The sequence below is a fragment of the Heloderma suspectum genome, chromosome 6, assembly GCF_057233095.1.
Source record: "Heloderma suspectum isolate Gila_16-S chromosome 6, 16-S_ref, whole genome shotgun sequence".
Classification (NCBI taxonomy): domain Eukaryota; kingdom Metazoa; phylum Chordata; class Lepidosauria; order Squamata; family Helodermatidae; genus Heloderma; species Heloderma suspectum.
This window is the reverse complement of record NC_139463.1, coordinates 113840918-113855309: the sequence shown is the minus strand read 5'-3', so window position 1 is coordinate 113855309 and position 14392 is coordinate 113840918. Positions and strand designations below refer to the sequence as shown.

General features: G+C 44.8%; 1 protein-coding gene across 1 annotated transcript in view; it reads left to right on the top strand.

Moving 5' to 3' along the window:
- LOC146342601 (vomeronasal type-2 receptor 26-like) overlaps nucleotides 1-14187 on the top strand; it is a 35360-nt gene extending 21173 nt beyond the window's left edge. Inside the window, exons 2-7 of the mRNA XM_084807921.1 lie at nucleotides 1259-1337; nucleotides 1552-1843; nucleotides 2400-3251; nucleotides 4478-4708; nucleotides 10965-11091; nucleotides 13286-14187. Coding sequence (XP_084664047.1) covers nucleotides 1259-1337; nucleotides 1552-1843; nucleotides 2400-3251; nucleotides 4478-4708; nucleotides 10965-11091; nucleotides 13286-14187 — 2483 coding nt within the window. The remainder of the gene's footprint in view (nucleotides 1-1258; nucleotides 1338-1551; nucleotides 1844-2399; nucleotides 3252-4477; nucleotides 4709-10964; nucleotides 11092-13285) is intronic.
- The last annotated feature ends 205 nt before the right edge of the window (nucleotides 14188-14392 follow it).

The window sequence follows — 14392 nt, the reverse complement described above, 5'->3', positions numbered from 1 at the left end:
GAACTGATTTAAATCCTGCAAAGAACCTGGGAGCAGAAGCCCCAGTAAGTTGTGGGATAAAACACCTGATGTGGTGAAGCCCTTAGCCTCCAGATATCTCTGACTTGTTTGAGCCATTAGCTCCTTTTCCTTGCAAGAAGTACTTCTTGCCATGGATGGTATTTGTAGTGAGTTTGATGGTGAGTAATAAGGTGGACTTCACAGCATTCCTGTGTGCTGGAGGTAGCCACCTAGACCTGTGTAGTTTAGCCTAACTGGCAGCTTTATTGTTAATTAAGTAGGCCTTTCACGCAGGCCAGTAATCTACAGCTGTCACCTTGAAGCTGTTGTGGCTAGCTCTATGATATCATGAAGTGAAAGAGATAAGGGGGAGTTCTTCTCTCCCATAAGAAGTGAAAGAGAACTCCCCCCCCTTCTCCTGAGAAGGGGGAGAGGCATTGCCTGTCAGCTCCTCATTTAACCTGAGAGAAACTTATAAAATCCAACCTGCAGGCTTTGGTTCTTGGGTCTCACTCCAAGGGGAAATATGAATGCTACCAGCTTGGACAATTTTTACCAGTCCTAGGAGAACAACTTCTAATCTATTTTAGGGACTCACACATATCAGCTGTGACACCTTCATTTGCTGATTAGAGGTGTGAGCTTCCTTTGCCTTTATTCTGCATAAATCTATTTTCTATCAATACATGGTCATTCTTCATATAAGTGGCTTTGTCTCATCTTGATAATCCAAAATAATCTATTTTGACTGGTCCCTGACAGAATCAGGACCCCAGGTCAATACAGTCCTTGAGCATACAATCCATGGAAATAAAGGGAGAAATTTCACAGAGCACTTTTGCAGGCTTCAGTATCTATTCTTTATCTCTTGGAAGTCCACCTAAAAAGTACAAATTTCAAAGGTCATGTTCATGTTTTCCCCCACTCTAATTTCTTTATGGTTTTCACAATTAATGCACCCATAATCCATAGATAATGGTACCTTAGATGTGGAATGTTATATGATGTAAAGTACAAGATGCTATGGAACAAATACCAGGCAGGATCAATACAGTGGGAAGTAATTCATAAAATATAGAACATTCACATGGGAAAGGGTGATAATTTTGTTCCAGTTTTATTTTGCTAAGAACTTTACAAAGATCTCCACATCCGGAACACAAGGAACTTGAGAGTAACATATCCATCTATTACTGTGGTGCTGAGTTAGAGTTGCCACCACTTTTTTTTTTCCTGACAGGCTCCTCGTCCTCAGCAGCTATATGGCAGGCAGGTACGTCACGGTCCTCTCCATGCCTGGAATTGCTATACCTACTGAATATGAGTGGTGCAGAAAGGTGAGAATTTTGTTTCAGTTCATTTACATAAGAATTTACCAACATTTGCACAGCTCTTCATATTCAGGAAAGAATAGAATCATAGAATAGTAGGTTTGGAAGGGGCCTACAAGACCATCAAGTCCAGTTGGAGCTTTAAACAAATTCAAATGCAGAATGCAAAATGGACAGTTGCATCCATGCCTGCTTCAGTATCATTTATATCTCATTTTAGTACATTGCCTAAGAACTACCAGCATGTCCTGTCCCTGGCATTTGCTGTGAATGAGATCAATAAGAACCCCAAGATTTTACCCAACGTCACTTTGGGCTTCCACATCTATGACAGCTACTTTGATGCAAAGATAACATATCAGAACACCTTGAACCTCCTCTTCAGTCAGAAGAGGACTGCCCCCAACTACAACTGTGGTGTCCAGAAGAACCCAGTCGCTGTCATTGGGGGACTTGACTCTGAAACCTCTGTCCACATGGCCACTATCTTAGGCACCTACAAAATTCCACAGGTAAGATGACAAATGCCCACCTGCGGTAACGCTAGAGATGCCTTTATAAAGTACCTTTCTGGGAGGGTGCACAATTGCGCTGTATTGTTTTTCAGCTATCAACCCATATCCCTTGATTCCTATCTCTAGAAAATATCAGGGTGAGGTAGATATATCTTGACTCACGTGTATTTAATTGCATACATCCCAGCTGAGAATCTGGAAATCACCATGAGATAGTGTGCGGGTGAGGATGGGGGTGGGGGTGGGGGAATAAAACACAAACCTTAACTGTTCCCTTCTTGTGAGCTGATGAGTTTGGTGGGATGAGACAGTATGCAAAGACTGCACAGTATTAGAGATGCCAGCAAAGTTCTTCTGAGACAGTCTCAGAAATGGAATGTGTGGGTTCATTAAAGCCTACCAGAAAGGAATGTTCAGCTTTGCAAACCCATTTATCCTCACCTCAGACTGAAATATGAGCTAATTAATACTAAAAAGGGCCAGGTTTATACCTGTCCCCACCCTGTGCAAACAAATGGAGTAAGAATGATACAAAATCATTTCTTTTGCTTAGGTCACATATTGTTTATCTGCTCCAGAGGTGGGTGGAAGAACCCAGATCTCTTCCTTATACCGGATAGTTCCCAACGAAGCACATCAGTACAGGGGGCTTGTCCAGCTTCTTCTGTACTTCGACTGGAATTGGGTCGGGATCATTGCAATAAATGATGATAAAGGAGAAAAGTTTGTGCAGACTTTGGAGCACATGTTTTCCCAGAATGGCATCTGTACCCCCTTCACCGAAAGAATGCCAACTCAAGATAACCTTGGAGACCTTATTAATCTTTTGGATCTCTTTCAGAATATGACCATTTTCCTATCAAAGACAGGCATCAATATATTTGTAGTACATGCCGACTCTCATATGATGTTAGATTTACAGTGGGTGCTGTATCTAATAGAAATGAATGCTGCAATACCTATAGGGAAGGTGTGGATAATGACAGCACATTGGGATTTCTCGTCAGCAACATTTAACAGAGCCCTCGATATACAAGTCTTCCATGGTGTCTTGTCTTTTGCAGTACAATCTACTGATGTGGTGGATTTCCAAAATTTTCTTCAGATCTTGAATCCCCACTCTGATGCTGATGGTTTTATCAGGGTCTTCTGGGAGCAGGCATTTGACTGTTTATTTCCAGAAATGGATGAGTGTAAAGAGACTGGAAAATGCTGCACTGGAGAAGAGAAGCTGGAGAGCCTTCCTGGGCCATTTTTTGAGATGAGCATGACTGGCCAAAGTTACAGCATTTACAATGCCGTCTATGCTGTGGCACATGCTTTACATGCCATGTATTCATCCAGAACTAAAAACAGAGCAATGGTGGGTTCAGACAACCTGAAGGCTCCTAAACCACAAATGCTGGTAATGTCTCACATAAAAGGCAATCTTTTTTCTATCTTTTCTTTTTTTAATGAACAAAATAACTTGTGAGGCTGTGGAAAGTATGCATTAACAATATCAGATCTCCCCTTTTCTCTGATTCAGAGAAAATCTTCAGCCCACTATCTTCTACCACAGGCCCTGCTCCTCCCTTGGCAGGGAAAAGTTCTTATCTCCAAACAGCATCTAACTTGAGTTAAGAGCTTTTCCCTGCTGCATTTTCCCTGCCCAATTTTCCTTCAAATTTTGAGTCCCTATGCTACTGGAGATGGTTTTATCACTGTCTTCTGGAAACAGGCATCCAGTTGTTTATTTCCAGATATGGATATAGATGAGGGAAGCTACATGGAGCAGGAGAAGCTGGATGCCTTCTGGGGCCTTTTTTCGAAATGAGCATGACAGGTCAAAGTTACAGCATTTACAATGCTGTCGACGCTGTGGTGCATGCTTTGCATACCACGTATTTATCTAGAAGCAAAAAACAGATCAGTGGTGGTTGGAGACAACCTGGAGCCTCCTCAACTACATAATACAGATCATGTCTCACATAGAAGGCAATCTACTTTTTAATGAACAGAACAATTTGTATCCATTTATCACTGATCTCCCATTTTCTCTAATTCAGAGATGAAGAATCTTCAGCCCTCCAGCGTATTCCCCAGGCTGTATGATTCTCTTGGTAGGGAAAAGATCTCCAAACAGCAGCTGATCAGAGAGAAGAGTTTTTCCCTGCTGTGCAGTGTACAGTGAGAAAGGGAGCCATTATCACTTCTGAATCGACATGCAGAAGCTTATCCTGCTTACATCTGAGAAGACATGCTGCGTATGCTTACCTCTGAGTAGATATGCAGAGGCTTATGCTGTTTACTTCTGAGTAAAATTAGAATTGATAAGAATATATTTTGGCTCCACCCACTGTGCTATTGGCCATATCCACTTTCCCTTCCACAGATAGAATATACCTCTAAGGTCATTCCTGGACTGGAATTCAGTAAATGCTGTCCATCTCTGCTCTGATACTTCCACATCTTTTCTACTCAGCTGCTTTCCACTATCTGTTTCCTTCAGATGCCTAAAGAAGTTGCTTTATCACAAAAGCAGTGTTGTTGTGGGAGAATGCAGGGAACTCACAAGTTGGATTCATATTCATAAATTGAACAAAAATTCAATTTGTTCTGTATGATCAGCCTAATTTTCTTTCATTCTAGCTTCTTCACCCTTTTCTCCAGAGGATATCCTTTAACAACAGTGCTGGAGACAATGTGTCTTTGGATGAGAAAGGGGAACTGTCAAGTGGATTTGATATTGTGAACTGGCTTACTTTCTCCAACAAATCCTTCTTAAAAGTGAAAGTAGGATGCATGGATCCACAATCTTCACCAGGCAGAGAGTTCTACATTAATGAGGAAAGCATTACATGGCACAGCAGATTTAACAAGGTAGGACATAGGGATGTCAGAGAATTCTGCCACGGATCTCGGTGAAGCTGAATGCCAGTGCATTCAGCCCCCCAAAATCCATGGCGGAACGACGCCCCCCCCCATGAAAGGTGCGCGAAATGGAGCACTTACCTGCTGCCATCCGTGCTGACTTGCGAATGGCGGCCGTGCTGTGGCCGCCATTCGCTTCCTCATCATAGCTGTGATAGGCTATGTAAATAATGATGTAGCCTATCACAGCTAACTAAGGGATGCCATTTGCATCCCTGCGGAGGCCATGATAGGCTACGTAAGTATTTACGTAGCCTATCACAGCAAGCTAAAAAAACCCACAACAGCATATGCAAATGGCAGCGGCTACGGCGGCCGCCATTTGCGTTCTCTTTTTTTCTCCATTTTAGCCTACGTAAATATTTACATAAGCTATTACGGCGAAAAAAAAGGGGAACACAAATAGTGTAGTGGGCGCTATTTGCGTTCCTTTTTTTTTTTTTTTGCCGTAATAGCTTACGTAAATATTTACGTAGGCTAAAATGGCGAAAAAAAGGGAATGCAAATGGCAGCTACCGTAGCTGCCGCCATTTGCGTACGCTGTGTTGTTGTTTTTTCCTGCAGGCTGCCCAGCGGTCGGATGTCTGGCTGCAGGCAGCCCCGGCTGGCGGCTCTGCAGAATCTCCACGGAGTGGAGCCGGATGGGTTAGGATTTCGGGGGGAAGTGCGGAGAGCCTCCCCCCCACCGTGAATCACCCCGTTGAAAAGGTAAGTGACTTTCGTACATCCCTAGCTAGGACATAAGTGGAGTCTCTATAGGGCAAACGGAGACAACATAAGAGTCCTGCTGGATCAGACCAAAGACCCATCTTGTTCCATTTCCTGTTGTGAATGTTTGAGGCCTTCAGAGGCAAAGGGGAAAATGGCAAGGCTTAGAGGCCTAGAGTTTTCTGTTGGGAGGGGGTAGGCCTAGGAGCAGTAGTCTCATTTCTCCATTTAAGTGTCAGTTCATTTCTCCACTTACGTTTCTTTTCTTCAGGTTTGAAGCAGAAGCAGTACTTTTGGTTTTGAGGAAGGAGGGTATATAAAGAGAGTGAGAGAGCCAGTAAGGGAGAGACAGCCAGAGCCAGACATGAGAGCAGAGTCTGAAGAGTGAATAGGGAGAAGCAGCCTAGAAAAGTCTAGGACAGCTAGGGTAAAGGAACTTGCATTTTGCAGCTTTTGTGTTCTTTTAATGTCTTTTGTTATCGTTCAGCTCTATTGTGTAAATACCTTTTGTTGTGATTGTTTGTTTTAAATTTACCAGTAAACTGTTGTGGTTAAACCCCAAGTGTCTAGAATGTCAATCACCCCATGTCTACAGCCTAAACCTAGGGATGTATGAAAGTCACTTACCTTATGACGAAATTGATTCGCAGTGGGGGGGAGGCACCCTGTCCCTCCCCCCCAAAATTCTGGCCGGGCGGGAGGCGCCCCATCCCTCCCGCCACGAATCCTGGCTGGCCAGGGATGCAAATGGTGGTGGCCGTAGCCGCTGCCGTTTGCGTCCCTGCAGTCAGCCGTGATAGGCTACATAAATGTTTATGTAGCCTATCACGACTGAGTAAAAAACAAAACAAAACACCGCGCATATGCAAAAATCTATGCTATTTGCGTTCCCCTTATTTTTGCCGTAGTCTACGTAAATGTTTACGTAGACTAGACGTGCCAAAATAAGGAACGCAAATGGCGGCGCCCATGGGCGCCGCCATTTGCGTACACACGGTTTTGTTTTTTGTTTTTTTTACTCAGCCGTGATAGGCTACATAAACATTTACGTAGCCTATCACAGTATTTTTTAAAAATCTAGCCGTGATAGGCTAGGTAAATCTTTATGTAGCCTATCACTTTTTTTGTTGCTTTTTTTTTTACTGGAAATGGCGGCCGAACCGCCGCCGAACCACCACCGGAGCCGCTGCTGCCGGGGAAATTCGCCCAAGGTAAGTCCCGTCCCAGGGGGGTGGGGGGGGCAGACCGTTCCAACACCAATTTCGGGGGGCTGAATGCGCTGGCATTTGGCCTCCCCGAGATTCGTGGCGAAATTCTCTGACATCCCTACCTAAACACCATGTTACTGGGAAGGGGAGGTTTAAAAGCAGGAAGATGGGACTCTTAAGGAGGCAAGAGATCCTTAAGGGGTTGCTCAGGGGGTTCAGGTCATAAGTGGAACCTTGACACTTGTTCTCCTGCAGTGTCCAGCCCCATGCATATGAGTAGCCTGCAGGCAGAACATGAGGGTAATACTCTTGTTCCACTGTTCCTCACTTGCAAATGGTAGTCAGAGGCATGCTGATCATGGAAGGAGCAGAAAGCTATCATGATTTGTAGCCATTGAGACCATTACCCTCCACGTCCAGTCCCCTTTTCAAGCCATCAGAAGCTAGAGATGGATGAATCTGCAAGTCTTCCACATTCAAATAATTTAAATCTCTCCTCCCACCCCCTTCATTCTGCAAATGGGAACGCTTGTGTATATTCATATATTCTTATCAAAAACAAAGAGAAACTAAATTATCACCCATCCTTATCTAAAGCTCTGTTCTGGTTAACCAAGAATACGGTATGGAAACTTCCTGAGGGGAATGGGCTAGACACACTGGGCCTGCTTCCAAAGTGCCCATGTGTGCTGGCACTGCCCCCAACCCCAGTCCTCCATTTTGACAAATCGGGTGGTGGGTTCTGAAGAGGGGTGTTACTCATGTTCAATTTACCTCCATTCAACAGCCTTTGCCTTATAAGGTAACAAAAGTAAAATAGAAAGAAATACATGCTCTGTCACCTGTTTTGTTTTTGTTTTATTTTGTGTGTGTGTGTGTTGGGTTAGGTTAGGTTAGGTTGTACCAGTTGCCGTGTGTAACAATCACTGCCATCCAGGTTACAGCAGAAAAAGGAAGGAGGAGGAGCCATTTTGTTGCTATGATTGTGCTCCATGTCCAGAATGGAAGATGTCAAGCCAGAAAGGTAGGGGACCTCAACCTAAAAAATAATGTTATAGGAAAGCAGGTAGAGGATAAAACTCAAGTTGGACCTGAAATAAAATGTATCCTCCCCACTAAAACGAGTGCTCATGTTCAGGGCAACAGCAACAAATTTCATCCCAGCAGGATATTCAGATAGTTTAAGTCTCAAGTGTGTGTGTGTATTCATAGAATCATAGAACAGTAGGGTTGGAAGGGGCCTACAAGGCCATTGAGTCCAACCCCCTGTTCAATGCAGGAATCCAAGTCAGAGCATCCCCGACAGATGGCTGTCCAGCCTCATCTTGAATGCCTCCAGTGTGGGAGAGCCCAATACCCTAGGTAATTAGTTCCATTGCCGTATTGCTGTAACAGTCAGGACGTTTTTCCTGATGTTCAGCCGGAATCTGGCTTCCTGTCACTTGAGCCCATTATTCTGTGTCCTGCACTCTAAGATGATTGAGAAGAGATCCCGGCCTTCCCCTCTGTGACAACCTTTCAAGTACTTCAAGATTGCTATCCTATCTCCCCTCAGTCTTCTCTTCTCAAGGCTAAACATGCCCTGTCCTTTCAGTCTCTCCTCATAGGAATTTGTTTCCAGTCCCCTGATCATCTTTGTTGCCCTCCTCTGAACCCTCTCCAGTTTGTCTGCATCCTTCTTAAAACGTGGTGACCAAAACTGGCCACAGTACTCAAAATGAGGCCTAAACAGTGCTGAGTAGAGGGGAACTAGTACTTCCTGGGATTTGGAAGCTCTGCTTCTATTAATGCAGCCCAAAATAGCATTGACCTTTTTTGCAGCCACATCACATTGTTGGCTCATATTCAGCTTGTGATCGATAACAGTTCCAAGATCCTTCTCGCCTGTAGTGTTGTTGAGCCACGTATCCCCCATCTTGTAACTGTGTATTTGGTTTCTTTTTCCAAGGTACAGAACTTGGCATTTATCCCTATTTCATTCTGTTGTTTTCTGCCCAGCACTCCAGTCTATCAAGATCACTTTGAATTTTGTTTTGGTCTTCCAAAGTATTAGCTATCCCACCCAATTTTGTCATCTGCAAATTTGACCAGCATTAGGGATGTACGAAAGTTACTTACCTTTTCGAAAGGTGACATTTGCAGTGGGGGGGGAGGTGCTCCGTCCCTCCTCCCACAATTCTCTCCAGCCGGCTCTGCTCTGCAGAGATTCCATGGAGCCGCTGGCCGGGGCCGCCCGCAGCCAGACATCCAGCCGCTGGGCAGCCTGCAAGGACGCAAATGGTGGTTGCCGTAGCGCATCGCTGTATTTTGCCGTGATAGGCTACCTAAATATTTACGTAGCCTATTACGGCAAAAAAACAAACAGTGGATGCAAATGGTGGCAGCTACGGTGGCCGCCATTTGCATTCCCTCCCCCCCCCATTTTAGCCTACGTAAATATTTACGTAGGCTATTACAGCGGGAAAAAAAGGGGGACGCAAATGGCGTCGTGGCCGCCATTCGTATTCTTTTTTTTTTTTTGCCGTTTTAGCCCATGTAAATATTTACATAGGCTACTATGGGAACGCAAATGGTGGCTGCCATAGCCACTGCCATTTGTGTCTGCTTTTTTTTTTTTGCCGTGATAGGCTACGTAAATACTTACATAGCCTATCATGGCTATAATGAAGAAGTGAGTGTTGGCTGTAGATGCGGCCGCCATTTGCAAGTCAGCGTGGACAGCAGCAGGAAAGTGCTCCATTTCGTGAGCCTTTCATGGGATGGGGGGGTGGGGGGCTTCACTCCACCATGGATTTTGGGGGAGCCGAATGCACTGGCATTTGGCCTCATCAAGATCCGTGGCGGAATTCTCTGATATCCCTAATCAGCATTCCCTGCACCTCCTCCTCCAAGTCATTAGTAAAAATGTTGAAGAGCACTGGGCCCAGGACTGAGCACTGAGGTACCCTGCTCATTATCTCTCCCCAGTTTGAGAAGATCCCATTGATAAGCACTCTTTGAGTCCGATTCTGTAGCCAACTGTGGATCCACCAGATCATTGTTTCATGTAGCCCACTTTTAGCTAGTTTGCTCATCAGGAGATCATGGGGCACTTTGTCGAAAGCTTTGCTGAATTTGAGGTATATGATGTCCACAGCCTTCCCACAGTCCCCAAGGGAGGTTACTTGATCAAAACATGAGATCAGATTCATCTGGCAGGACTTGTTCATCTTGAACATGGAGAAATTTGGGTATACTGGTAAATTCTTATCAACAATACATTGAAACCATATTTTCACTAGGGATGTCAGAGAATTCCACCATGGAGAATTCTGAAATCATTGGCGTAACCGTCTGCCACCCCCCCGCCCCGCCCCAAGACGAGACTTACCTGGGGCGGATCTTCCTGGTGGCAGCGGCGGCTGCGGCGGCGGTTCGGCGGTGGTTCGGCGGCGGTTCGGCAGCGGTTCGGCAGCGGTTCGGAAGCGGCAGCGGCCGGTCTTCTGACCGGCTGCCGCTGCCGCCATTTCCATTAAAAAAAAAAAGATGTGATAAGCTACGTAAAGATTTATGTAGCCTATCACGGCTAGGTTTAAAAAAGAACCCATGATAGGCTACGTAAATCTTTACGTAGCCTATCATGTCTGACGTATCACGTCCGCTACGCTATTTGCGTTCCCCTTATTTTCGCCATCTTAGTCTATGAAAACCTTGACGTAGACTAAGACGTGCCAAAATAAGGAATACAAAATAAGGAACGTGCCAAAATAAGGAACGCAAAATAAGGAACGCCTATCACGGCTGACTGCAGGGACACAAATGGTGGCGGCTACGGCCGCCGCCATTTGCATCCCTGGTAGCCAGCGGCCGGATGTCTGGCTGCTGGCGGAGCCGGCCGGCGGCTCTGCAGAATCCCTGCAGAGCACAGCCAGCTGGCCAGGATTCCGGGGGGAGGGACGGAGTGCCTCCCCTCCCACCATCAACATAATCCGCGAAAGGTAAGTGACTTTCGTACATCCCTAATTCTCACCCATCCCTATCTAACCCCAGTCAAGTGTTCAGCACAAGCATGGTATGGAAACTCATCGGAGAGGCGTGGCGCTGTTCTCCCAATGTGCGCAAGTGCACCAGCCCTGCCTCTGTCATGGGAAGTTCTGAAGAGGGGTTTGACTCACTTTCACCTTTCTTTTCCTTAAGCAGCCCTTGCATTAGAAGGTAAAAAGTAAAACAAAAATAACTACATGCAAAGATAGATACATCCATAAATATTCTATCTTTTTGGTTGCTCTTGGTTTTGTTTTTCTGGTTAGGTAGTGCCAGTGGCCCTTTGTAATGACCATTGCTATCCAGGTTACAGCAAACGAAGGAAGGAGGGAGAGCCATTTTGTTGCTATGATTGTGCTCCATGTCCAGAAGGGAAGATGTCAAGCCAGAAAGGTAGGGGAACTCATATTAAAAAAAAGCATGTTATAGGAAAGCAGGTAGAGGTAAAACTCAAGGGGGAGCTGAAACAAAATGTATCCTCCCTCCTAAAACGAGTGCTCCTGTTCAGGGCACCAGCGAGACATTTCATCCAAGCAGGACATGCCACCCCACCCAGTATTCCACATTTCTTTTCCACCTTTAACTGATTGGGCTGTTTCCTCTAAGGCTGATCCAGATATTGTCTTTGTTGTTTTTTCAACACATTCTCTGCACTTCCTCAATTGAAGGATGTTTAGAAAAAGGAACATTTCCCTCTCATTCTTTCCAGTTTGGCTTTGTTCACCTTCAGGGGCAACCTTATCGCCTAATTTGATGCTGCTGTGAAGTGCCCTAAGGGTTGGGATGGTGTGGGTGCCATCCAGGAATCCAGAAGAAGTGCCCCCCTGCACCCCAGAGCCGCACTCGTCGAGCCCCTGCCCTTGCTCGCTCCCCTGCTGCTTGGCAAGCCGACTGCACTCTCCTAGGCCGTGTTCTCGAGCTCCATGATGTCGTTTTGAGGAGGAAATTGTGATTGTGAAAATGTGCCTTTTTAGATATATATGCAAAATGGGGCAGTGAAGAACCCATACATGCAAGATTACAGTCATTCATGCAGGCCCAGGCGTGTGCGAGCTGGGCGGGCGCCCGGAGAACCCAGACGGGGAAGTGTGTCTGCCCTAAGAGTGCCTTATATTTTCTTCTGTTTTACAGATCCATTCTCCCGCTCTCTTTCTCTGTGTGTAAAAGACGCTGATAATGGCTTTCAGCTCACTTGCTTTCTTTTACATTCCCAGTTGCTAAACTTGCAAGTCCATACTACCTACTGCCTCCCAGCCCAGGTTCCCCTCTGTTGTCCCTGTGACTCACAGGAGGGAGCAAATCTAAGTATTCTATCTGAGAAGTAGCTACACATGGTTATATACACGTTTAAAGGCTCTTGTCCCCCACGCCCTGGTTGCTGCCCAGGGAAATGCACTATGCCTTTGACAGCAAGGTGGGCTCTCCATGTTCAGGGGCAGTGAAGTATGCCTCTCTCTTTCTCTCTCTCTCACCCCACAGTTGTGATTAAGCGGAGTTGGGTTGGGCATCTGAGACTCATTCAGCATGTGAGAGTGGAAGTATTCCCTCGAAGAATGAAAAGCATGTGAGAGAAGAGATGCTGCTGTTGCTGCTTTGTCTGTGTTTTTAAGTGCTTTTCAAAACTCACTACAGAAGGGATGATTTTCTTTTCACCTTTGAAGCAGCTCAGTAACCCATGAACCTTAAACACCCAGCTGCTGAAAGATTGTGAAGGAGAGAAATTGCAAGTTGAAGCAAATGGACAGGGGAGCGGGGAGGAATCCTTAGGATTTAACATGGAATGCTAAAGAGAGAGAGAAAAATGGACACTTGGTGGGAAATGTATGTGTGACCTGGTGAAAATGGAGGAAGTTGCTTCTGAACAGATACAGAATACATTTGCTTCCCAGCCTTAGCCAGCCTCCAGGAAGTGGAGCGCACCCCCCCCACACACACACACACACACTTTCACAATCCTGAAAAAGTGGTTGAGAAAGGGAGGAAGCACTATCGGATCAGCTCTAGTTTCTTATTCTTTGGGGTGCAGAGTGCTTGCCTGATTAAAAAAAAAAAAGCATACTTTGGCAGTACGTGGGTATCTCTGTCTGCTTTCTCAGTCGGTCCCATTTTGGATACATTCTGAATGACACTCACTGCCTGGCTTTACTATTAACATGAATGGTATTATATAATATATTTGTTTTACAGAAGGAGGGAGAGAGGGAGCAAATTATTCCCTTAATGATGTTTTCCCTGTGTTAGAGAAAGGAATATATATATATATCGGGTTCCCTGATGTTCCGAACTTCCTTAACTTCTTAAGAGAGCTTCGGCTCGTCGGTGGTATAGAAATGAAATGAATAAACAAACAAACAAACAAACTTCTGAACAAAAACCAGGGGGGAAATTCCTTCTGTCACTTCTCATGCTTACAAATAAAATAAATAAATAAATAAATTCTGGAATGTGGCAGAATTCCACTTTGCGCTTGTGCAATTCTTACTGGTTCTCCGAACTGGTTTAACTATATAGTCATATTTCTCTGAGCAGACTTCAGCACACTGGATGTCCAAGAAACTAAAACTGACATCATTTTTATATTTTAAAGATATGATTGATTGTGTCAACTGCCCAGAAGATCAGTATCCAAATAAGGGGAGGAATCAATGCCTTCCCAAAGGTTTCAACTTCCTGTCTTACGATGAACCATTGAGCATCGGTTTGGTTGTTTTGGCTCTGTCTCTTTCTCTGATGACAGCATTGGTGCTTGGAATCTTCATTCGACATCGGAACACTCCCATCGTCAAAGCCAACAACAGGAACCTCACCTATTTTCTGCTCATTTCTCTCCTGCTCTGCTTCCTCTGCTCATTGTTATTCATTGGCCCGCCTCAAATGTTCATCTGCCATCTGCGGCAAACTGTTTTTAGTATCATTTTCTCAGTGGCTGTTTCTTGTGTCTTGGCAAAAACCATCACAGTGGTTCTGGCTTTCTTGGCCACAAAGCCAGGATCTACGATGAGGAAATGGGTGGGGAAAAGACTTGCAAACTCCATTGTTCTTTGCTGCTCCTTCATTCAAGCAAGTATTTGCATGTTATGGCTATGTACTGACCCTCCCTTCCCAGACTTGGACACGCACTCTCTGCCTGAAGAAATCATCGTGCAATGCAATGAAGGATCAACCAACATGTTCTACTATGTTCTGGGGTACCTGGGATTTCTGTCCCTTGTCAGCTTCATTGTGGCTTTCTTTGCTCGCAAATTGCCAGACACTTTTAATGAAGCCAAGTTTATCACTTTCAGCATGTTAGTGTTTTGCAGTGTGTGGCTGTCTTTTGTTCCTACTTATCTCAGCACCAAAGGGAAATATATGGTTGCTGTGGAAATCTTCTCCATCTTGGCCTCTGGTGCTGGATTATTGGGTTGTATTTTTTCTCCCAAATGCTATATACTTGTTCTCTACCCTGAACTGAACAATAAGGAGAAACTCATAAGGAGAAATAAATAAAAGTATTATGGTTCCATCCTAATCCTGTTTTCTTAGATGTAGACATTATTGATCGCATCCTTTACTTTTCTTTTCTTCACATTAAAGTTTATCTAGGACTGCAACCACATTATTGGCAATTTCTACTATGATATTGTAATGAGATATGATTAATCTGAAATTTCTGTCCACTCTGTTTCTCTTGATACATAGGAGATCTTGCAGC